Source organism: Aspergillus udagawae (assembly GCF_001078395.1).
Source record: "Aspergillus udagawae IFM 46973 DNA, scaffold_1, whole genome shotgun sequence".
Taxonomy (NCBI): domain Eukaryota; kingdom Fungi; phylum Ascomycota; class Eurotiomycetes; order Eurotiales; family Aspergillaceae; genus Aspergillus; species Aspergillus udagawae.
The window spans coordinates 574217-595926 of record NW_025091264.1 but is presented as its reverse complement, the minus strand read 5'-3'; the positions used below and the strand labels follow the sequence as shown (position 1 = coordinate 595926).

The window sequence follows — 21710 nt, the reverse complement described above, 5'->3', positions numbered from 1 at the left end:
CTATTGAACTTTATAAAAGATGGCCCCCTTTAGCCTCAGATTATAAGGAACGAGAAGACTTCTTTGGAGGTGTTGCCCTGAGCATTTACTCGGATGGGGTAGACCCAAAATACTTCCTCTCCTTCTCTTCTAGACTATCTTCAGCCGACCATAAGCCTTATTCGCCTGCACCTGGTAACAGCGTACGTGAATCTTCGATGACTAGCGACACTATTACTCAGGAAACAACAGATCAAGCTAGTACTTCCGATAGAAAGGACCTGCCTTGTGGCCCCTAAGCTGCAGCATTAACGAAACGCAAATTATCGCATGCGGAAGGCGTCTATTCTGAACTCCGACGATCAGAGCGACTGGCCAAAAGAGCTCGAACTTAACAGTGACGATTGCTCTTCTTCATGTATTTATTCTTTTACTTCAGTGTTAGCAAATACGGACATTAGAGCATTATTTCGAAAATCCAAAGAGTTGAATCAGCAAGCCAAAACTATATCCCCAAGATTGATGTAAACGAGGACCAGTAAATTTCGACATGTGGTCAAGAAAGCTATGCTTGGATTTACTTGACAATAGTGCAGTTAGCACACATGTCGTGTTTGCATACAGAACACGTTAGTTGCACACTATACACCGTCGGGCCAGCATGCATTCACACTGAACCATCAGTATATTTCTCAGTGCAGGGGTGTAGTGGCTTACACAGAGATATTTCACTTAAGACATTGTACTATAAGTCGGACCTTGCCATTCTGTACATTCCCTATGCTGGGATTTCTCATATATTGGCGGGTCTGCCTCATTATCCGCACTTTTCAATATACTAGACGTTTATAAGTGCCTGATACAAGAATTTAAAGCCCACCTACACAGTACCACTCTGTCCCAGATTAGGCATCAAGACGAAGGGGAAATACGCCAGTCGAAGAGAGAGCCATGTTCAAATAAGGTTCAGTATTGAAGTCGATGATAAATGATAAGGCTGAACCCAGAAATAGTCCAGAGCATAGCCATATGAATATCCGTTCATTAGTGGGAGACTGGGTTTGCTATCCGTTCTATTACTCATATTCTCGGCCGTTCAAATTCAACCCTACAATAACCATGTAAAGCCGAATTGTCTCCTGGCAGCAAACAACATAGGAAGCGCTGTTCGCCGTACAAGGCAAGGCACCTACCCTACTTTCTTGGGGCGCAACTGCAGCAGCGCCTCCGGGCAAGGCTCACACTAGAGGCTAGCTGTGGTGGATCCTTCACGGGCTAGGCGAATAGGGCCTCCCCTTGTTACCTACTTCGCGACTGAAAGGTGGTTGCTCCCTTTCTAGCATCAGACTGTCCTCCGAGTCAGCCCTATCTGTTGCCCAATAATAACCGGCTTCTTTGAATTATTTGTTTTGTCTATCCGCCTTAGCCTGGCGCTGTCGAGGGTGAGGATCCTTCGAGCTAGCGCGATGACCGCACAGGCCGCTCAGGCAGGGGTTGGTGACGTATCACTAGACGTGATGATCGAATGTCTATCCTATCCTTTTCTATGCTGGCCCGGCGTTGCTACAAATCCAATTAGGTCCTTGCCAGGGTGCCTATCTAGCTTACCGCTGTGCTCACAGCCACCTCGACATGCATTCTTGACGGACCAATCTGCTCAAGAGACAAAGTACGATAGCATATGACCTCCATACACAGAGGCTCGACGCCAACTTTCTCTGATCCATCCTGGCCCCAGACCTAGGAAATAGGTTTGCTACAGTTCCCAACCTACGCTACAATAGGTCTTTCGGAGAGCAAGTTGATTAGCTAGGCACTAGAAGCAGCATGTCGAGATGCTGAGACTGATAGAAAGGACGATATAATTAATGTGCTCTCAAAAATTGAGGTTTGTCTTCAAAAGAACGTGACGAGGTAAAACAGAAGTAACATATTTCAGTTTATGAACTCGGCCCGACAGTTGTGGGCCTTGAATCCAATAGACGCCAGAAGAAGATTAGCCATCCCCCTCAAAAAGGCACCAGGAGCTTGCTACCGTGCTACACCACCCCACTAATATAGTAATCTTAACACGGTCCGATCTACATGAGTAAGTTATGATCTTTGCTCCAGATTGGAATCTTTTATGACCAGGAGTAAATCTTTCCCTATTATTAACAGTGTTACTTTCCCGAGAGTCTCTTGGGTATTAATAGAACCCATTTCCCTCTTCTTCCCCCCAAGCAATACAATCACCGCAAATCCCTCTCACTTCTTATATATTGAGCTACTGGAGAATTGAGCAAACCACACGCCTCTCCTTATACCACTCTCTTCGTACCTTCCATCATGTCAGATGATAGCAAGGATTATGCGGACACGATGGGCCGGAAAATGTCTTTCGGCACCTTCCTCTTCGTCCCTCAACGGTTTTCCGCTGATAAATAGAAGCCCTCTGCTACCACCTACCTGTAAAGCCCGGTCTCTACCTAGATAAGATGGCTGTTTTCCTTTTGGGATTAATTCCAGGCCCTACTTATGACCCGCAGTGGTATATAAACCACCACACACTAGACTAGGTTCGGATTTGTATTATAGTCTAGTAAGGGGTCGGCGCAAATAATTAATAATGGTGATGATGACTGTATAGAGTAACTCATATAGAATAAAGGAATTCTCTAAGATAACCACACTGCCATATTTCTCGTTTTAACTAAATTCAGAGTCTGATATTGCTTCTTGTGCCTTTTCTCTAACGGCGATCGCCGCTTCTTCGCCCATTGCTGAGATTACAGTAATAATTACTGTGGTCCCAGTTTGTTCATAATCGTTAATCCTATCCCCGAGCTCGCCTGATGGAAGACGAACATCGTTCTTTTCACCACCATCAGAATCGATTAAATAAAGCATTCCGTCGTCGGTATATGACTGGAATGGAAAACCTGTAATCAATTATGTGGTTTATAAACGAGTGAGAGTTTAGCAAACATACAAAGTCATATTCAGTTCGCAAGATCTGGGGAACGTCCATACTTGCATCTTGTGCCACTGTGGCTTCGAGCTTGTCGCCCGTGAAGATATCTCGTGCCACAATGTGGCACTTATTACGTGACGCTGAGTTTTGGATTATTTTGCACGGACGGTTATGGATTACCACATATCCGTTCTGTCGGAGATTAGAGGCCAGTATAGGGAATGTGGACATATTTCTTTTGAAGAAGTTAGAGGATAGTTTGGAAATGGGGATATAGAATAGGTCAATAAAAGTCTGTAGAAGGTGCAAGAGGTGGCGCAAAGGGTAGGATAAGGAGCAACGTTAGCCTTATGGGAACCCGAGATTATATAGTCACCTGGATTTCCAGTTATTAACCATTTCAGTATTCTGCTACGCTCGTGATGCAGATCTGCACTGTGTTAGACCTCACCAAGTTGAGGGGTGGCAGCTAACAGATGGGCCGGCGAGGGCCAACCGTTCCGTTTAGATTCTGATTCGTTCTTAGGATGTGGAGCCTTCGGCTCTACGCTGCTCTCATATACATATCCTCAAGGAATAGACAGGCTGGAATAGCTACGTCTGGACGCACTATGACAATATGTACTCTTCATACAATTTCTTTAAGGCATTCTCTGCATCTCTATAAGAACACTATCAATTATCAGTGCCTACACCAGGTCACCTCACTGCTCAGTTTCGACGTAGTTTTTTCTAGGGCGGGGGGGTAGGTGGAGCAGCGAAGCTAGTACGCTTATCCATCCGCCAACGATCAGCTCCCTGTGCTGGTTACTTATTTGTCTCATCCCACGAACGCCCCGCAGTTAAGCTCACCTTCTTTGTAGCTTCGATTTTGGCACCTACTCCTTCCATTTACCCCCACTCGAACCTCAGGGACATACTGCGTAGACTCAATGTAACCAGCTTAATCTTCACTACCTATAGCCATATATAGACAGCGTTGAGCTATAGCCGACGTTCCGTCACATAGAGAGAAGACGGCAACATCCCTACCCAGCAGAAAGCGTGAAGTGAGAGGGACAGAGCGCAGATCAAGCATGACTACATCAGCTGAAATGCTAAATCGATCGATTATTGAAAGTCCCAGGTGCCAATATAATCTTCGTTGTACAGACTTCTTGTCACGAACGGCCACCAGCCTACAATTTACGACGAGAGAGAGGGTTGCCAAGAAACAAGAATTCCAAAGCTGAGGAGGAAAGAGAAGAGGAAGAAGGAATATTAGGAGAGATGAGGCCTTTCATTTACCTTATGCTCTCAAACAAAACAAATGTCATCCCAGCGCTTCTCCTCCTCACGCGTTCCTTCCCAATCCACGTCTACGCTGCTCGACATCAACATCCTATCCATGCGGGATGTCACAAATAGAATTGGAGGCTGAGTTTTAGCATTGGCTTGCTTTGTACACTGTTGGCTAATCATTTATCGCCCGCTAAATCAAATATATACTAATTCATGCTCCCTAGTAACTAGTAGTTGTCGGATGACTGTATTTCTGACTTTAAATAGAGGGAGAAGAACATAATATCAGATTGAAATGGTAAACTAGCACATGTCAGTCTTTACCGATCATTTGAGCCTATAGCTGTCGGCTTTATGCTTGGAGGTGATAATGTGTTTTCCTAGGACCGTTGACCACTAGTAATACGATTCCATGATTCCAGACAAAAGGTCTTTAATGTAGCAAAACACTAGGGAACTTAATAGCAATGTAGATTTGCACGGCTAGGGAGTCGAGTAGCGTTATTGACTAGGCAACTAGAACAGAAGAAAGCGTCTGTAAGGCAAAGACCTATATCAATAACATATTAGAGACACAGTAGGTCTTTGCCAAACCCCAGCTACATTCACATTTAGCATCATTTTGGTGACGATAAACAAGGAGGGTTAAACCGATCTGCTGTAAAGGAAGATATTGTAGCGGTCTGCTTAGTGCAACATGTAATATGGAAGTTATCCTCTATCTTGAAATTATTCTAGTGTGTGTTTCTGTCGGCGTCAAATTCAAAGAAGATTGCATTTGTGGATATACAGCGACAAGTCCAGCTAAATTTACTCCACGCAGCGGTTAAAGCTGGCTGTGCACGCTTTGCGCCATCACAATGGGGATTTGGGCCGACCGGATTGGAAGCAGTCAGCGCCACAAAAGGAGCAGTTGAAGGCGTGTGGGAAGAATGCATGAGATTTCAAGATAAAATCGAATGTACCAGGTTTAACCACGGCTCGTACATGAATTATTTGGGACATGGAATCTTCCTAACCCTGAGCCACGGCTGCCGGAGGACAAGCAGCTTATCAGGCTGCAGGAAGGTGGCGGGTATGCAAAAGGTGAAGATGAGGCATATCAGGGCCTTCACCAGCAAGGAGATATGAAGGATGGCTCCGGGGCATTTCTCATATCGCTCAAGAATAGCATCGCTGAATTACCTCAGAGGGATGACGGCAAATGGCCCCGGATTACCTTGACTACCATGAGGGATGTGGGTCGCTTCGTCGCATATTCTTTAGAGCTTCCCAGGTGGGAACCAGCATGACCATGGTCGGTGAAACTCTCACCATGGGTGAACTTCTTGCACATGCGGAGGCGGTAGCGAAACGCAAGCTTGATGTGACGGCTGTGAATTCGGAGGACCTTAAAAGAAAGCTAAAAAGTGTCTCTTCTGATGATTTTATGGCTTGGCTATGGGTTGAACTTAAACTCGCATACTGCAGAGACCGGCTAGACGAAGGGTACCTGGAACCAGTTGTTAATAGGCTGTGCCCGGAGGTGAAACCTACGTCGGTGAAGGAGTACTTGCAGAGCCACTGGATGGATGCGGATTAAAACCAATTGGAGCGCATCCAAACGTCGATTGGCTATGATATTGGTCTAAACTTCTAATGTGCTTCTCTGCTATTTTTGTATCCATGCGCTGTTTCTTTGTCTGGGTAGTAAAATATTCGGATAACTGGCATTGAAATGCAGCAATAGCTCGCCACAGTTATACCTCGAACAGAATCTTTCTATTCGACCGTGTTATTGTGCGAGAAGGGTCTTGCTTGCGTGCCAATCAAAGTCTAAGGGGCAGAAGGTAGCTATGCCTTACGAGGTCGTTGTCTAGGTCGCCTAAGTTGCATTATTTGCGTGGGATGGCTCCAGTAGCGGAAGCACGGATCTGCAGTGCCGTGGACTATACGTTTCGCCAGATGTTGACTGTCCGATCGTAATTAGAACTAATATACTAAATTTGGTATGCAGATAGACATCGATTTGTGGGCAATGTGTGCTTCAGTTACACTAGTGCTTGGAACATATTGATGGCCCAGCCTTTATTGAAGGACGCCCAGTAGACGTATGCCTAATTAGAGACAATAGAAATAGTGTTCACAGGCTGGTATGACCGTCAATAGGGCTTCGTGTACGATGCTTCGGAGGATACGAACCTGTTCTGATCATATCGACCAACTGGGATTCATCCAAGCGACCAGGCTCTACACCAACACGCAGCGCGGAAAGACCCATGCTTTTGAATCCAAAGACCACGCACAATCATGGTCTTTCCGCCGTCACCGACACTTACTCCGTAGTGCTGGACGAGTTTCTCCACAAGTTGGATGATGGCATACCAAGCGCAGAATACTTCCCGCCTTTAGCTCTCTTTTCTTGCAAACAACACAGTTTGTTCATCAATTATTCTGCTGGAGCTCGGCTTTAATCCGAAGTCGCCGTTAGTCTCGGTCATTAAGCCCTACAACCTCCAGATCTACGGCTTTCAATTGGCGCAATATCTCTACTTCAAATTCATCACTTGACAATCATTCCTTGTAATTAATCCGGCACACTCCCTTATCAGATGAGTCCTGATCCCCAGTCTTTCTGAATCCGGGGTTATCCCTCACATGCAGGAATCCTGCAATATGTGTGCGACGATGTGATGTGATGAAGAGCTGCCCTGGAGCTATTCCTCTGTCCACCAATCGGAGCGACTTTCCCCTGATTCTTATATTGCTTTCTTCATCAGTGCAAGGCTTTAGTATGCTTGTGGCTGAATTGTCTGCGTAATCCTGTGGGGTGCTGAATCTCCACCGGGCAGAGGCTTGGTAGCATGACTCAAGTATATAAACATGTCGAAGGAAGTTGCTTGGGGTAAGGTAGACTGAATTTGCTCAAGGCAAAGATGAAGTACCAGAATCTCCTTACCATTGTGGCAAGCTGCATCGGCAGCACCAGCGCCGTCAGTGTCTCCGGCGCTGCGGAGGGTTTCGCCAAGGGCGTCACTGGTGGTGGGAGTGCAGCGGCCGTCTATCCCAGTACAACTGCCGAGCTTGTGTCTTATCTTGGGGACAGTCAGGCTCGTGTGATCGTGTTGACCAAGACGTACGCATTCATGCGTGTACCCTTGTTGTAGGGAATACTGACTGTTGACCAGGTTCGACTTCACCGGCACCGAAGGCACGACGACAGCGACTGGCTGTGCGCCTTGGGGAACTGCCTCTGCATGCCAGTTGGCAATCAACCAGAATAATTGGTGTACCAACTACGAACCTAATGCCCCCTCGGTATCCGTCACCTAGTGAGTAGTGGCTGAGTTTCTGACATGACCATAACTAATGGCTGCAGTGACAATGCCGGAGTCCTAGGTATCACCGTCAAGTCTAACAAGTCACTTATTGGATCTGGGTCCAGTGGTGTGATCAAGGGTAAAGGTCTGCGAATTGTCAGCGGTGCAAGCAACATTATCATCCAGTAATTTTACCAGTAGTTTGTGGTCAAACAAGCATAACTGACACGTACAGAAACATCGCCATCACTGATATCAACCCCAAGTATGTCTGGGGAGGAGACGCGATCACCATTAACAACGCCGACGTGGTTTGGATTGATCACGTTACGGTCAGTCCCCAAAATCCAATGTCATCTGGCTCATTCTGATTCATGGTAGACTGCGCGAGTTGGCCGCCAGCATCTCGTTCTCGGCACCAGCGCTTCGAACCGGGTGACCATTTCCAACAACTACTTCAACGGAGTGACCAGTTATTCCGCTACCTGCAACGGCTACACCTACTGGGGCATCTACCTGGACGGGTCCAACGATCTGGTCACTATGAAAGGCAACTATATCTACCATTTCAGCGGCCGCAGTCCCAAAGTCCAGGGCAACACCCTTCTCCACGCCGTGAGTCCCCTCCTCACTTTGGAAGCTCAAACTAACCTCCCAGGTCAACAACTACTGGTACGACTCCAGCGGACACGCCTTCGAAATCGGATCCGGCGGCTACGTCCTGGCCGAGGGCAACGTCTTCCAGAACATTAATACCATTGTTGAGAGCCCCGTTGATGGTCAGCTGTTTACCTCGCCCGATGCCACCACGAACAAGGTCTGCTCGACCTACCTGGGACACGTGTGCCAGGTCAATGGATTCGGGAGCTCGGGGACCTTCAGCCAGGCCGATACGGGTTTCCTGGCCAACTTTAAAGGCAAGAATATCGCCTCTGCGTCGGCGTATACTGTGGCTCAGAGTAGCGTTCCTGCGAATGCGGGACAGGGTAAGATTTAGTTAGGGGGTGCAGTGTTGGAAGGAGGAGATGAAGAGGAGGCAGACTGGAGAGCTGCACTTTGGTTATGTGGCTGTGACCTAAAGCTATATCATGTTTAATGCTCTTCGGTCGAGAAACCATTCATAAGTCGTACAAGTAGTTGAACTAGGCACACTACCCGCAATGCCTCTAACTCGCCTGACGCTCGTAGCGGCGAGAAGGAGTGAAGTTTGGTAAGCAACGAATCAGGAATTCCTGAATTATCGAGCCACAATGGGACGTGTCAGGCGAATGACTTGACCAAGACAGTTTCACTTGCAAAATGGCAAAGTCATTTTAACTGTAGACGCCGGAAAGATTGGCGATAATTTCCCTCCTCTTGACGTTATCGGCGATAAGATAACGTTATCCACGGCGGGGTACTCTGGTTTTCATGATTGACTTGACCAAAGCTAGATGCCTCTATTGTGGTCGCAAAGAGCTGGTCTTCGGCAGGCCATCTAGAAATATTCGAGGAGCATTACCTCTAGATCTTATCAAGATCTGGGAGTCAGCCTGACAGCTCATCCACTGGGTAAATGCTTGGCTCAATAGAGTAATGACGGCGTGTCCCACCAGGACACCACTGGGCAGCCGAGATGACGCATGTGGAGCACCAATTCTGACATAGTGATTGACTGCTGACGATGGCAGATCCGACTCGATCGCAGCGAATCTTTTTCTATCTGGCGCACTAGAGACAAGAAAGCGAGATGACACCACGTCATGCACGTGGGGAGAAGCCACATGACGTCACTCCTTGTCTCCCACTCCCTTTTTATATCCATGGAAACGTCCAAACGGTGAATTGAATGACAGTTTTCAGGAACAATAACCATACTTAACGGCATCCAACTTAGGTGGTCGACGTGAAACCCGACTCCCCTCGCCCTCCCTTCAAAAAGACAACGTTTCAACACAACCAGCCTAATTTAGAAGCTTCCAGCGAGTGTACGTCTCCGATTCCTCAATTGTTTCTAACGTCCATATTGTTGACCCTTCAACTGCAGTCAAACCCATCAGTCACCATGCCTTCCATGCACGATCGCATCCGAGAGGACCTCCTCATCAAAGAGCGTGCTCTGTGGACGGCCTTGACCTCAGCAGACCCCGGACCGGCTATCGAGAAACTGTCCCACCAAGAAGTCAACATGATATTCCCTCAAGCACCTATCTTAACACTGGAGGGCGAGAACAAGATCAAGGACGCCGTCAAGCCACCCTTCCACCGATTCGATACCTACTCTCTGGATGAAGTGCGGGTAATAATCATCGATCTTATGGCGGGTACGGTTACATACAGGGTCACGGCTACCAGAGGAAACAAGACGTACCGTGCGAATGGCTCGACAACATGGCAGCAGGCTTCGGATGGAGAGTGGCGGATCATTTGTCACCAGGAGACAATGGTGTAACGTTTCGGTGTGAAGGGTTCCGGGGCAGCGGTCTCCATTTCTTATATATCTTTTGACGAGGTCATGCTTCCACGTTGTTATAATTGCTTGATACCGACAATATGAGCGATGTATGTTACAGTCGTGGTTTAATGGCTGGATGAGCTACGAATACTGATCTTACGACCGCCAATCATTATGGGCTGCGAGGTACGAATCTAGTTTTTTAAAAGGAGAGGAAAGATGAAACTAGCCAACAAAGAAAAAAAGGGAACTCCGGCCAGATTCGGTTTGCCATGAATCTAGCAGTAGAGGTGAGATGACAATCAATCTTTGTGATTGGAATAGCTCGAGAGATATATATAGTGGCTTGCTTCAGCCAATGTCGACCATTAAGCACAGTTATAATTTTATAGTATGTAGTAGAAGCAATGATGGCACGGTCTCTGTTCTATTACGTATTCAAAATAAATTTTATGCCCAAAGATCAAGTCTGTGCATTACCTTCTGTGGATGGACGTTACGTGAATTGGCAGTGATCAGACCGCCATGATGAATTGTGCAACCATCATTGCATAATAACTGCAGCTATTGCGCACAATTATAAATAAAAGACACCATTGCTTTACTATCTCCACAAAGTAAGGAGTAGCATCGCGCGCAGCCTGAAATGAATAGCAAAACCAAAAAAAGGAGACGACCCGGGATCGAACAGGGGAGCTTCAGATTTATTAATGAAGTTGACCTCATGATGCTCTTCCCCATGTTATGCCATAGGCATAAAATCTATGTCCTATGACTCAATTGGGCTAGGACCTTTTCGCGACCACGACTTCAGCAATGCAGCTACAGCGGGGCTTGCGCTGACCGATGACTCAATCAGCCAATACTGTATCAACTAACTCACTAACTAACGAGTTAGCCAATATTTTTGACTCACAAGTCCAAACCGTCGCGATTGGCTGGTGCTTACAATCACACAGATTATTCGAGCCCATTGGGTCGATGTGCACTCAATTAAACCATGTAGTGGAGCGCTTTATTCGTAAATGGGGTGGGCTCGACCCCAGAAATTCACTATCGTAAAGACAAGACCAGCGTTGCATCCCAGTCACTTCCTAATCTTTCAGAATTTTTCTCTATCTCCATGTGATGTCTCTTTTCATTTCTCTTCTAACCTTTCACATCCACAAGATTCATGATGAATCTCTCCTCTGTCCGTGAGGCCAAATGGGGCCAGGAATGGCGCTCCTCCTCGTGGTTCATCGTCACCGCGATGGCAATGGCCCTGTTCACGGGTGAGTTGGGTGTATCCATTGATCATTGCGCTCTGGCTAATACGCATCGCAATCAACTTTAGACACGTTTCTATACACCTTCCTCGTCCCGATTCTCCCCTATGTGGTTGAAGATCGTCTCGGCCTAGACTCCTCGCTGACACAACGCATCAGCTTCGCGCTGCTGTCCGAAAGTGCCGCTGTGTCTGTCGTGCTGAATCCGTTCATTGGACACTATGCTGATAAGTCGGCATCGAAGCGAGTCTGGCTGCTGTCGGCGCTGGTGGCCGCTCTCCTCGGCTCGGCCTATTTGGCGCTGGCGACGTCAGGTGAGTGATGTTTTGATCAGTGCGAGGTGTCTCGTCAACCGCAGTCTGACCGGTGTGTTGTGTCGTAGTGGTCCACATTTTCATCGGCCGATTTATTCAAGCCATTGCCAGCTCGTTCATGTGGGTGGTGGGGTATGCAACGATAGCCGATAGTGTTGACTCGAAGCGGCTGGGCATGATATATGGTATCATCTCGGTGGCGGCAGCTGTAGGCTTGTCAGCAGGACCGATGGTCTCAGGTGTGCTGTTCAAAATTTGCGGTTATTGGACGGCCTGGGCCAGTGCTTTTGCGATCCTTCTTGTGGATATTGTTCTGCGTTTGTTGATGCTGGAGAATTCCCGGAAAAAGAGAGGTAAGTGATGGACCCGAGGTTCTATGTTTCAAGGTCTCATGAGGTTTGATTGCAGAGAAGGAATCGGATTCTTCCCTTGCGGACGACGGCTCACGCGAGGAGAACTCGCCGCTCCTCCACCCGGACCATGACACATCAACCGCCCCTTCCGCCACCGCTTTACCGGAGACAATTGAAGAAAAGACAGGTCTACAGTACTACGTGTACATGTTTCAACACCGTCGATTCGTAAGCGGGGTCCTGGGCTATTTTGCCTTTGCCATATTGCTCTCCAGCTTTGACACGACTCTTCCCCTGCACGTCCGCGATACGTTCAACTGGGATAGTATGCCAGCGGGACTGCTGTTTCTGGCCTTGCAAGGGCCCGGCATTGCGCTCAGTCCCCTTTGTGGCTGGTTGAAGGACCGCGTTGGGACACGGATCCCTACCACAATTGGTTTCCTGGGCTTGGCGCCTCTGATGTGGCTGCTAGGGGTGCCCGGGGATGAGCGTTTCCCGTGGGCAAACGAAGGCCACATGGGCCAGGTAATATATGCTATGGACGTGACAGCTGTTGGGATTGTATCTGTTTTACTGAATGGTGTTGGCGTACTGGAAGCTACCGGTAAGTCATGTTGATCATCGGCAGTGGTGCATCGCTGATCTTGATTAGCGACTGTTGATGAAATCGAGAAACGGCACCCTGGCATATTCGGACCCCATGGCGGATACTCCAGGGCCATGTCGATTTGCAGCCAGAGCTGGACTATTGGAGCTTTCTTTGGGCCCATCCTTTCGGGGTACATGGCGGAGCATATTGGATACTATGAAATGACCAGTACGATTGGTAAGTCTGGCAGGATCTCTGTACGGAATTCTCCGTTGTATGCGACGCACTGCTAACTGGTTTCAGGGGCAATATGCGCCGCTTCCGCCGTGAACACTTACTGGAACCTTACGTCCAAGGCGCATTTCAATCACGGGAGCCCTGAACCGGACCCGCTTCCGTGATTCATGTCGTAATGTCATTCTGTAGGAAAGACGAGCCAAGTGGCCAGCGGCAAGATACAGCAACGGCAGGGGAATGGTCGATTGTTCCCATGCCACCGTGGAGAAAGAGAACGGAGTGGATACTATATTAATATACTACACCAATGCTCGAATCCTAGGAGAAGTACACGGACCAGATAAGTGGGTAGAGCGCTTGGAGCTCCACCGTGGACTTCTTTTGACGGTGACTTGCAGCATCATAGACGACTTGTCATTGGGACTGCTCAAAATAAAATAAAAGCATGAATAGACATGATGATTCGGAAACAAATGAACAATACGAGACTTTCTATTTGCCGGCAGGTAAAAGTATAGAGAAGGTTGATAAAAGTTGGGGGAAGCAAAACCTCCGGACTTCCCCTATCTAGTCTATCGAACTTTTGTGAGACAAGAAGAAAAAAGAAGGCCATTGGGTCTTAGTTCCTCAATCCCGAGACCCGCATTGTCCCCCTTTTGAAGAAGACTATGGAGTAGAATAAAAGAAGGACACTTGACTGTTCCGTAGGTGTGCCTCGGCGTCAATCCACGAAAATGAATGGACGGATCGTGGATTAAAGTCCATCCTTGATTTTATTGATCCTTCCTGTCCATCAAAACCGATAGAAACAGGAAAAAGTTGCCCCAATCTTGTTTCAAGCTACCGAAGTGCGGAACTTAGGGATGGGCCGGAAGAAGACGCATCGAACTTTTGCCCCGTCAACGGTCCAGTCTGGGCGCGGTAAGTGGTCAACATTGCTGGTCTAAGAGGCCAGGATCATGTAGCTAACTCAGTCTGGCAGAATGACAGGCGAACTATCTTTGTACTAAAAGAATCCTGGCAATATCGCATGTGCCTGAAGAAAATTTCGTCAACCCACGCATGCAGAAATCAACTGCCAGAGAGACGTCCGATGCGATGATGGATGATGTAAATTCTCCGAGAAGTCTCCATTCCCGGCCGAAGAGGAGTTTTCTATTTACTTTTAACTTTTTAGCCGTCCGTACTCTGTATATCTGCGGATGTGACCTGTCCTTGACCACCGTGCCCCAACGCTCTACGGAACCTCCCGCGGTTTCGAGATTCTCTTTAGATTCTAGACTAGTTGCTCCCTTGCGATATAGATAGTCTCGAGACCGTCAGAGGTCATTGTGGCGACATTCACTGGCCCGCTGTGATTTGGTTCTATGTGCGTGGAGAGAGTGACGCTATTACTTCCGTACTTCCACACTACACTACTTGATAAGGCTCCTCAGATTCTCAACGAGGCTAATTATTATTTCTCAACGGAGATCTGACATTTGCTAGTCCGGTTGTCGGTGGGCAATCGGGATATGAATCACAGCAGCCCCGCTTAGAGGGTCTGGTTTCATTATTTTATTTTTCCCCCCTCCTTCCATGTGCTTAAGCTTGACTCTGACAATCCGATCGTACGATACCATACTCTCACACCATGCCTCAAAGGATTCTGATCGTTGGGGCCGGCATTGCGGGCATCGCTAGTGCTCTGGCCATCTCGAAGGAGCTGACCCCATTCGTTCCGGACCTGAAGATCACTGTCTTTGAACGCCATGACATCCTCTCCACCTCTGGAGGCGCCATCAATCTCACCCCCGTCGCCCAGCGTCACCTCGACCAGCTCGGAGTGCTTGCAGAGCTTGACCGGTTGGGAGTCGAAGGCGGCGCCGACGTCGATGCCATTCAGTTCTTTTCCTGCCGGTCGGGAAGGTCGCTGGGGTCGATTGACTTTACCCATGGTCATGGCCACGGGTTCAGCGGATACAAGGGCCGACGGGTGATGCGGATTATTCTCTCGGTAGCGATGCTGGCGGTCGTCGAGCGCACCCGGAATATTGAGATTGTCTTCGGCAAGAAACTGGTCAGGGGAGAAGAGACCGCCGACGAAGCCATCCTGTACTTCCAGGACGGCATGACGGCAGCGGGAGATCTGGTCCTGGGATGTGATGGCGTGCACTCGGCCACTCGGACGCAATGGGTCGCACCCGAGTCTCCGTCCGAGTACACGGGAATCTCGTTCCTGCAGGGCGTCGTCGATGCGAAGACGCTCAAATCCCGCACCCACTTCCGCTCGACATCCATGAACATCTCCCGGCATGGCACGCTGCTAGCGAGCTACTGCGACCGCGAGCAGGAGCAGATTTTCCTCGCGGCTATTGTGCAGTTCGCCGAGGAGCTGCTCCCGCGGTACCGGATCGAGGCCGGCCAGGACTGGCGGAAGCAGCATGCCATCCGGAAAGCTCTGCAGGAGGAGATGCAGGATCGATTTGGAAAGTCGGGGATCCCCTGCATCCGCGAGATGATCCATACCCCGGCGGACTGGATGTTGTATCCGGTGTACCAGGTTCGGCCTGGCGGGCGGTGGCATACCCAGCGAGCGATCCTGCTGGGAGACGCAGCACATGCAGTATGTTATCTTGAATTGGGGATATGTGCTCAAGCTAATAGCAGTATAGATGCCTCCGCGCGACGAGTCAGCAGCGTATGCGCTGGACGACGCGATTGTGTTTTCTCGGATTCTAGCGCGGTACCGTGATGAACCGCTCACGGAGGCATTCAGAGCCTACGAAGACCTGCGACGGGAGACGGTCAACGAAGCCTTCAAGTCCTCTCGGCGGATGTGGGAAAAGCACAAGGACATGGGCCTCTTGGAGGGCCGACTGCGTGAGTGGACGCTGCCTTTCTATATCCGCAATTCAAAGGAGGCGCGCGAGGCAGCGTGGGAGTTCGACGCGACCAAGCTCAGCATTCCGACGCCGATGGAGGAGCAGGAGTCGCTATATTCGTTTGAAAAGGATTATCATATCTAGCGGATGGGATTTGGGACTGGAGTTCTGTCGACTGGAGTTTGGGACTTGGTCGGCACGGCATATCATCGTTGTGAATACCTTGGACGGGCAATTGGGGACATAATGCATAGCATTGCGGGATCTGCATATTTGGATATTATCATCGTCATATTCGGCTGTTTGAGTGTTGTGTCTATAGATTGCATTTTGGGATCATACGAATACAAGAGCACGCAATAATAATGTACGCATTATGCGAGACTCGTCCACGTAATGCGCCAGATTGATAGCGCTTGATCAAATTTCCACGAGTCAGTCAGGACAGTCAGGATCCGGATCGCGGCTTGACTTGGCAGAGCCCCTGTTTCTTGTTTGACCCATATTCCATGCAGCATCCTGTGCGCGCTCCTACACTTCTGCTATGGCTATCAGCTCTTGGACCGCGGATTGATTTATCCTCGGAAATTCTTGTTATTCCATAAAGTCTTCAATTCCACCTGTCGCGTAGATTCCCTCGCGTTGATCATCACAATGGGTCATGGGATACGACTCCCCAGATCGACAAGTTCGGACAACATTCTCGTCACGATTGGATTCGTCAAGGCACTCATTTTCCTGTGATCGCAATGCAATTGATGGAAAATACTGTTGCTCTCATGAAAATCTCTCGCCAGCGTTAATTTTGACTAGTCACGCCCCCTATCACGACAAATGCCAATATGGCAGCTCAAACCCCGGCTTTCTTGGCAATGAACTGCCCAGACAAGCTTTGAAACACGACTCCGTCATTTGTGGATATTCTACGACTCTTGAACACTTGCCGTTGCCGATCGAATGTTGGATACCTCAATCATGTGCGCTGGCATCGAACGTCATTCCAACGCTGTCCGGAGGCTTCTACCCCGCTGAATCCCCAGCCTTGGCTTCTGCATCGATGTTGATCAGACCCTGTGAGACAAGGGTATATGCCGACCGCCTATGGGCTTGGCGGCCGTGCTTGACAGGGATAAACATAATGCGGTGCGTCCAGCGGACGGAAATTATTTTCTGCAATATACCATCGTCCTGGCCGAATCTGGAGTCGTGTGACGCTGATCGCTGGGGAGTCCGTCCACCTATGGAGACGGTTCTTCCGTTGCAGCCGTTCGAGGATAGGTGCCGTGGCCAAGACTGGCCGCCAAGAGGACTGGTGTTTGGCCTGTTGTTCCAGTTTGAGCAGCGTGTCTGAGATATACCGCTGCACTGCCCGATTAGGAAATATAGGGGCTCCCAGGTATATAAAGCTCCCTGATGCCGCCTGCGATGAGGTTTGTTTCTCCAGGCTCAACAGGCTTGGTCTTGATTCTTATCCGCTCTCTTCACTTACTTTCCTTCTCTCTATTCTCTTCGCTCGTCAAGTCTGGTACTTGCTTTACTTTCAACATAACAATCATGAAGTTCCTTGCTGCTCTCGTCGCTGGTGGTCTGTCTGGACTGGCCCTGGCTGCTCCTACCGCTACCATCAACCAGTTGGAGAAGCGTGCCAGCGCCAACGATGTATGTTCTTCTGATGAGATTGGCGATTAGATGCTGACTGGTAAGGCTGCCTTTGGTTACGCGAGCTTGAACGGAGGCACCACCGGTGGTGCCGGCGGTACTACGACCACCGTCTCCTCATACGCAGCCTTCACGGCTGCCGTCTCCAGCGACGCCAAGAAGGTGGTCTATGTCAGCGGCCCCATCAAGCAGACGGCCGACCAGGTCAAGGTTGGCAGCAACACCAGCATCATCGGCAAGAATTCCAACGCTGTTCTCGAGGGATTTGGCCTGTACGTACTCTCGTTTGCACTCTGTGGACGTGACTAACTGTGGACAGGCTGGTCAAGAAAAAGTCCAACGTGATCATCCGCAACATTGGAGTCAAGAAGGTTCTGGCTGCCAATGGAGATGCCATTGGCGTTCGTACGTATCCCTTCTTTTGCCAATGTACTCGACTAATGAATGACAGAATACTCCAACAATGTCTGGATCGACCACGTCGATGTCTCTTCTGACCGTGACCACGACAAGGACTACTACGACGGTCTGATTGATGTACGTGCTAGTCAACTGGAAATGCAACAATACACTGACAACTGCAGCTCACCCACGCCGCCGACTACGTGACCATCTCCAACAGCTACATCCACGACCACTGGAAGGCGTCCCTGGTCGGCCACTCCGACAGCAACGGCGCCGAGGACAAGGGCCACCTGCGCGTCACCTACGCCAACAACTACTGGCACAACATCAACTCGCGCGCCCCCTCCCTCCGCTTCGGCACCGGCCACGTCTACAACAGCTACTTCGACACCGTCAGCGATGGTATCAACACCCGCGACGGCGCCCAGGTCCTCGTCGAGTCCAACCAGTTCGTCGGCTCCAGCAAGCCCCTCTACTCGACTGACAGCGGCTACGCCGTCTCCAAGGACAATGACTTCGGTGGTGCCCAGAACACCGCCCTTCAGGGTACCCTGACCAGCGTTCCGTACTCGTACTCTCTGCTTGGATCCAGCAAGGTCAAGGCTGCCGTTGTTGGAACCGCCGGCCAGACTCTGACCTTTTAATTCTGACGAGATGGAATAGCTGGTGATGGATTGGATAATGGATTGCTGCTTGTACATAGTTGATACTTCTTTCGCTCCTTACCGCGCCAATTTTATCCACCTAGGTTGATTCTCTACATTCCTGTGCTATGGAACGACAAGAACAAGTTCCTCATCTTGGGGTGATTCGGCGTGCCCAGCTCGCCGCGGGGTCCCATAAACCCCTGTTATTCCACTACTCACCAGATACTAAGAAAACCTACACCTGACGGCACGGACTCCCTCCGAGCCACACCCCACATTCGTCCCATTGGTAGTATCATTCAACACCATAGCCCTTTTGAGGTTATTCTGCGCCGGACCAACGTGCGTGGGCAGAATGGCATTGGCGTCACCCGAGCACCCTGAACTAAGTCCACGGATGGGCAGCCATGATGAGCGGCAAAAGAGTCATTGAGACACCCACATCATGACTCCTGACTCGGTTGATGAGAACGAGTCTCAGAAGGGCGAGTATTATCTATCTGGCTATCCATCGCGCTGAGTGAAGGATATCAGCATTCTTCTCCACTTGGAAATGCTAAGCAGGATTAAGCATTATCAAGTGGGGTTGGTTCAATGGTTTCTCTTGTAGCGCAGTCTGATTGATGCAATATTATACTCACTGGGAGGTGGCGCTGCGGTGGCGCCGGGTTGGAACGGAGTCCGATAGCCTGCACATTACCTTAAGACGTAGAAGTCGGGCACCAATAGTACATGCATGAAGAAAGTAGATATAGATGCAGAGAATGACAAATGACCTCCCAATCGAACTAGCTTCATGTACTGATATTGATAATGGCTGGAAATGCGTCATAGTGGTAGCAAAGGATAAATGGTTAGATCACCTGAACTGCAGTTTTGTATTGCTCTACAGCTAGTTCTCTCTTTGGCATGGAGGTATCTGTCAGTGGCCTCTTCTATGACCAAATCAAGGAACAAGGACTGCCCCTATCTTTCTTTACCTTCGGATCGTCGCTTAAAGCTATTTCGTATGCCCTAAGCCCAGAAGTGCACCTCTCAACTTGCTAAAGCAGCAAGAAGTCACTAGTAATTGATATATTTTTGCACCCTCAGTGGCCATTGCTCTTCTAGGTACATTGATGGATCCTCGATGATGGCTGAATCCTCAAGCTGGCGGAGACGGCTCTTGGATGCATGTTCGAGTCTGTTGGATTGACAAAACTCTATCTGAAGGTCTACTCGAGAAGGCTGAGGCCCTGAAACGACCAGACAATGCATTCGACCGTGAATTCAATGGGATGTAATTTCCGTGTGCATACCAACCTAAAGTAAAGAAGGGAGATGGAAGCATTTGGCTACCCGAATGCTGGGTTGATGCAAGTGATGATCAATGCCAGGACAGGTACTACGATCAGGAACAGTAGTAGGTCCACAGGAGTCGCCAACTACTAAAAGCGCGTACTCTGTACTTCAGTGAATGATTCAGATCTTCTTCACTGGTGTAATTATTACCTAGTGCGGCCCTTGGCTGGTCCTGCAGAGATTCCAGAGATTCAATGATGCTGCGACCCAAAGGAGATAAACAAAGTATTTTAAAGTAGTACTGTCTCTATCTTAGCCCTGAGGAACATCAGTATCTAAATGCTCTTCCAGAAGCTCTGCGGTGTCCCAGTGGCCACGCTTCCGAGCCATATTATAAGGGGAGTCCCCCTTAGTATCAGTCACTCTAGGGTTGGCGTCCGCCTGTAATAGCAGGCGAACTACCCCAGTATGACCATTAGCTGCTGCGCAGAATATTGGTGGTCTCCCAGCTATGCTTGGAATATTGACATCAACTTGATGTGTCTGAAGAAGGACTCTGACAACTTCCTGGTGTCCATTTGAAGCAGCAATCCCGAGAGGTGTAACACCTCGCATGTTTCGCGTATCTGGTGGCGTTCCTTGAATGAGTAGCTGCTCCACAATGACCGCCTCGCCTGATTTTGCAGCATTATAGAGTCGAGCGATGGATAGCATTTCAGGATCAATCGCGTGCCCTATCTTGCTGGATAGAAGAGCAAGGACATTTTCGTTCCCAGAACCAGCAGCCGAGAGCACAACACCATCCGCGATCTTAATGTCATCTTCACAGTGGTCGAACAAAAAAGCAAGAATGTCAACTCCACTATCCTCATTTCCTGCTGCGGCTTTGATCACCGCCTCAGTGACCTTTATCTGCTCTCCTTGCTTCTCAAATAGTAATTCCAGTACCTCCTTTCCGTTCCGTCTATTTCCTGCGGCAGCTGTAATGATCCTCTCTGTTATCATCACATCTCCTTGTCCTCTGAGGAATAACTCTATGATGGGTTTTCCGCTTAACTCGTTTTCTGCTGCAGCCTTGAGCACATCTTCTGGAATCTTGGTCTGTCGCTGTCGGTCAAGCAGAAATGTAATAATTTCTGTTCCATTTCCAGTGTTTCCTGCTGCAGCCTCGAGTACGTCCTCTGTAACCTGAGCGGCATCCCCCTGTTGGTCGAGCAGAAATTTGATGATCTCCATCCCATTTCTTGTGTTCCCTGCTGCAGCTTTGAGTACGTCCTTTGTAATCTGGGCATGGTCTCCCTGATGGCCTAGCAGAAGTTTTATAATTTCGAGTCCGTTTCCAGTATTCTCTGAGGCAGCCTTGAGCACTCCTTCTGTGACATGGATAGTATCTCCCTGATAATGTAGTAGGAGTGCAATAATATCGTTTCCATCTCTTTCGTTTTGTGCTGCAGTGCTGAGTAACTCTTCCGTGATCTGAAATTGGTTCCTCTGTTGACTAAGGAGGAATTTTGTAATTCCTTTCCCACTATTCCGGTTTTCTATTGCAGCTTTTAGAAACGCCTCAGTAATTTGAAATTTGTCACCTTTTTCCCGTAGCAGTTTTGTCACTAATGCGAGGTGAAACGTTCTGATCACTGATAGGATTTGCCTGGTGAGAGTGTGTGTTTGGTGTTCAAGTCGGTTAAGGATATCAATGATAAATACTCTTTGCTTCTTATAATCCTTTGCTACAGCCTTGATCGCCTCTTGGAAAACCTGGGTCTGGTTTCCTCGCCGAGCTAGCAGAACTGTAATCATGGTTTCGTCGAAGACCCTGATCATAGTGGATACTGCATTTTCAGTGATCCAGATCTGTTTGCCTTGTTGATCCAGGATGAATGCCAAAATATCTTTTCCACTGCTCTGATTTTTTGCTGCAGCCTTGACCATATCTTCTGTGATCTGAATCTGGTCTCCACATTGTTTAAGCAAGAGTGTTATGATATCTTTTCCACTGCTCCAATTTTCTACTCCAGCTATGACCACATCTTCTGTGATCTGAATCTGGTCTCCGCGTTGTTCAAGCAGGAGTGGTATGATATCATTTCCACTGATCCAATTTTCTGCTGCAGCCTTGACCACACCTTCTGTGATCTGAATCTGGT

General features: G+C 48.8%; 7 protein-coding genes across 7 annotated transcripts; 6 read left to right on the top strand and 1 right to left on the bottom strand.

Moving 5' to 3' along the window:
* Nucleotides 1-5528: 5528 nt before the first annotated feature.
* On the top strand, nucleotides 5529-5795 carry Aud_000183 (uncharacterized protein; the record flags this gene model as incomplete). Its single annotated transcript, XM_043285698.1, has 1 exon — nucleotides 5529-5795. The coding sequence occupies one exon, from the start codon at nucleotides 5529-5531 to the stop codon at nucleotides 5793-5795; it is 267 nt and encodes an 88-aa protein (XP_043141633.1).
* Nucleotides 5796-7128: 1333 nt separating this feature from the next.
* Nucleotides 7129-8509, top strand: Aud_000182 (polysaccharide lyase family 1 protein; the record flags this gene model as incomplete). Its single annotated transcript, XM_043285697.1, has 6 exons — nucleotides 7129-7328; nucleotides 7381-7524; nucleotides 7572-7697; nucleotides 7748-7844; nucleotides 7894-8127; nucleotides 8171-8509. The coding sequence occupies 6 exons, from the start codon at nucleotides 7129-7131 to the stop codon at nucleotides 8507-8509; spliced, it is 1140 nt and encodes a 379-aa protein (XP_043141632.1).
* Nucleotides 8510-9556: 1047 nt separating this feature from the next.
* Nucleotides 9557-9943, top strand: Aud_000181 (nuclear transport factor 2 family protein; the record flags this gene model as incomplete). The annotated part of the gene is made up of 1 exon (XM_043285696.1): nucleotides 9557-9943. The coding sequence occupies one exon, from the start codon at nucleotides 9557-9559 to the stop codon at nucleotides 9941-9943; it is 387 nt and encodes a 128-aa protein (XP_043141631.1).
* Nucleotides 9944-11120: 1177 nt separating this feature from the next.
* Nucleotides 11121-12871, top strand: Aud_000180 (putative MFS multidrug transporter; the record flags this gene model as incomplete). The annotated part of the gene is made up of 6 exons (XM_043285695.1): nucleotides 11121-11220; nucleotides 11283-11528; nucleotides 11597-11881; nucleotides 11937-12485; nucleotides 12534-12707; nucleotides 12774-12871. The coding sequence occupies 6 exons, from the start codon at nucleotides 11121-11123 to the stop codon at nucleotides 12869-12871; spliced, it is 1452 nt and encodes a 483-aa protein (XP_043141630.1).
* Nucleotides 12872-14340: 1469 nt separating this feature from the next.
* Aud_000179 (FAD-dependent oxidoreductase) lies at nucleotides 14341-15715 on the top strand (the record flags this gene model as incomplete). The annotated part of the gene is made up of 2 exons (XM_043285694.1): nucleotides 14341-15312; nucleotides 15362-15715. The coding sequence occupies 2 exons, from the start codon at nucleotides 14341-14343 to the stop codon at nucleotides 15713-15715; spliced, it is 1326 nt and encodes a 441-aa protein (XP_043141629.1).
* Nucleotides 15716-17125: 1410 nt separating this feature from the next.
* Nucleotides 17126-18279, top strand: Aud_000178 (pectate lyase family protein; the record flags this gene model as incomplete). The annotated part of the gene is made up of 5 exons (XM_043285693.1): nucleotides 17126-17230; nucleotides 17276-17502; nucleotides 17550-17635; nucleotides 17682-17767; nucleotides 17815-18279. 5 exons carry the CDS (start codon nucleotides 17126-17128, stop codon nucleotides 18277-18279), a joined length of 969 nt encoding a protein of 322 aa, XP_043141628.1.
* A 1596-nt stretch (nucleotides 18280-19875) lies between these two features.
* On the bottom strand, nucleotides 19876-21495 carry Aud_000177 (ankyrin repeat domain-containing protein; the record flags this gene model as incomplete). The annotated part of the gene is made up of 1 exon (XM_043285692.1): nucleotides 19876-21495. One exon carries the CDS (start codon nucleotides 21493-21495, stop codon nucleotides 19876-19878), a length of 1620 nt encoding a protein of 539 aa, XP_043141627.1.
* Nucleotides 21496-21710: the final 215 nt, after the last annotated feature.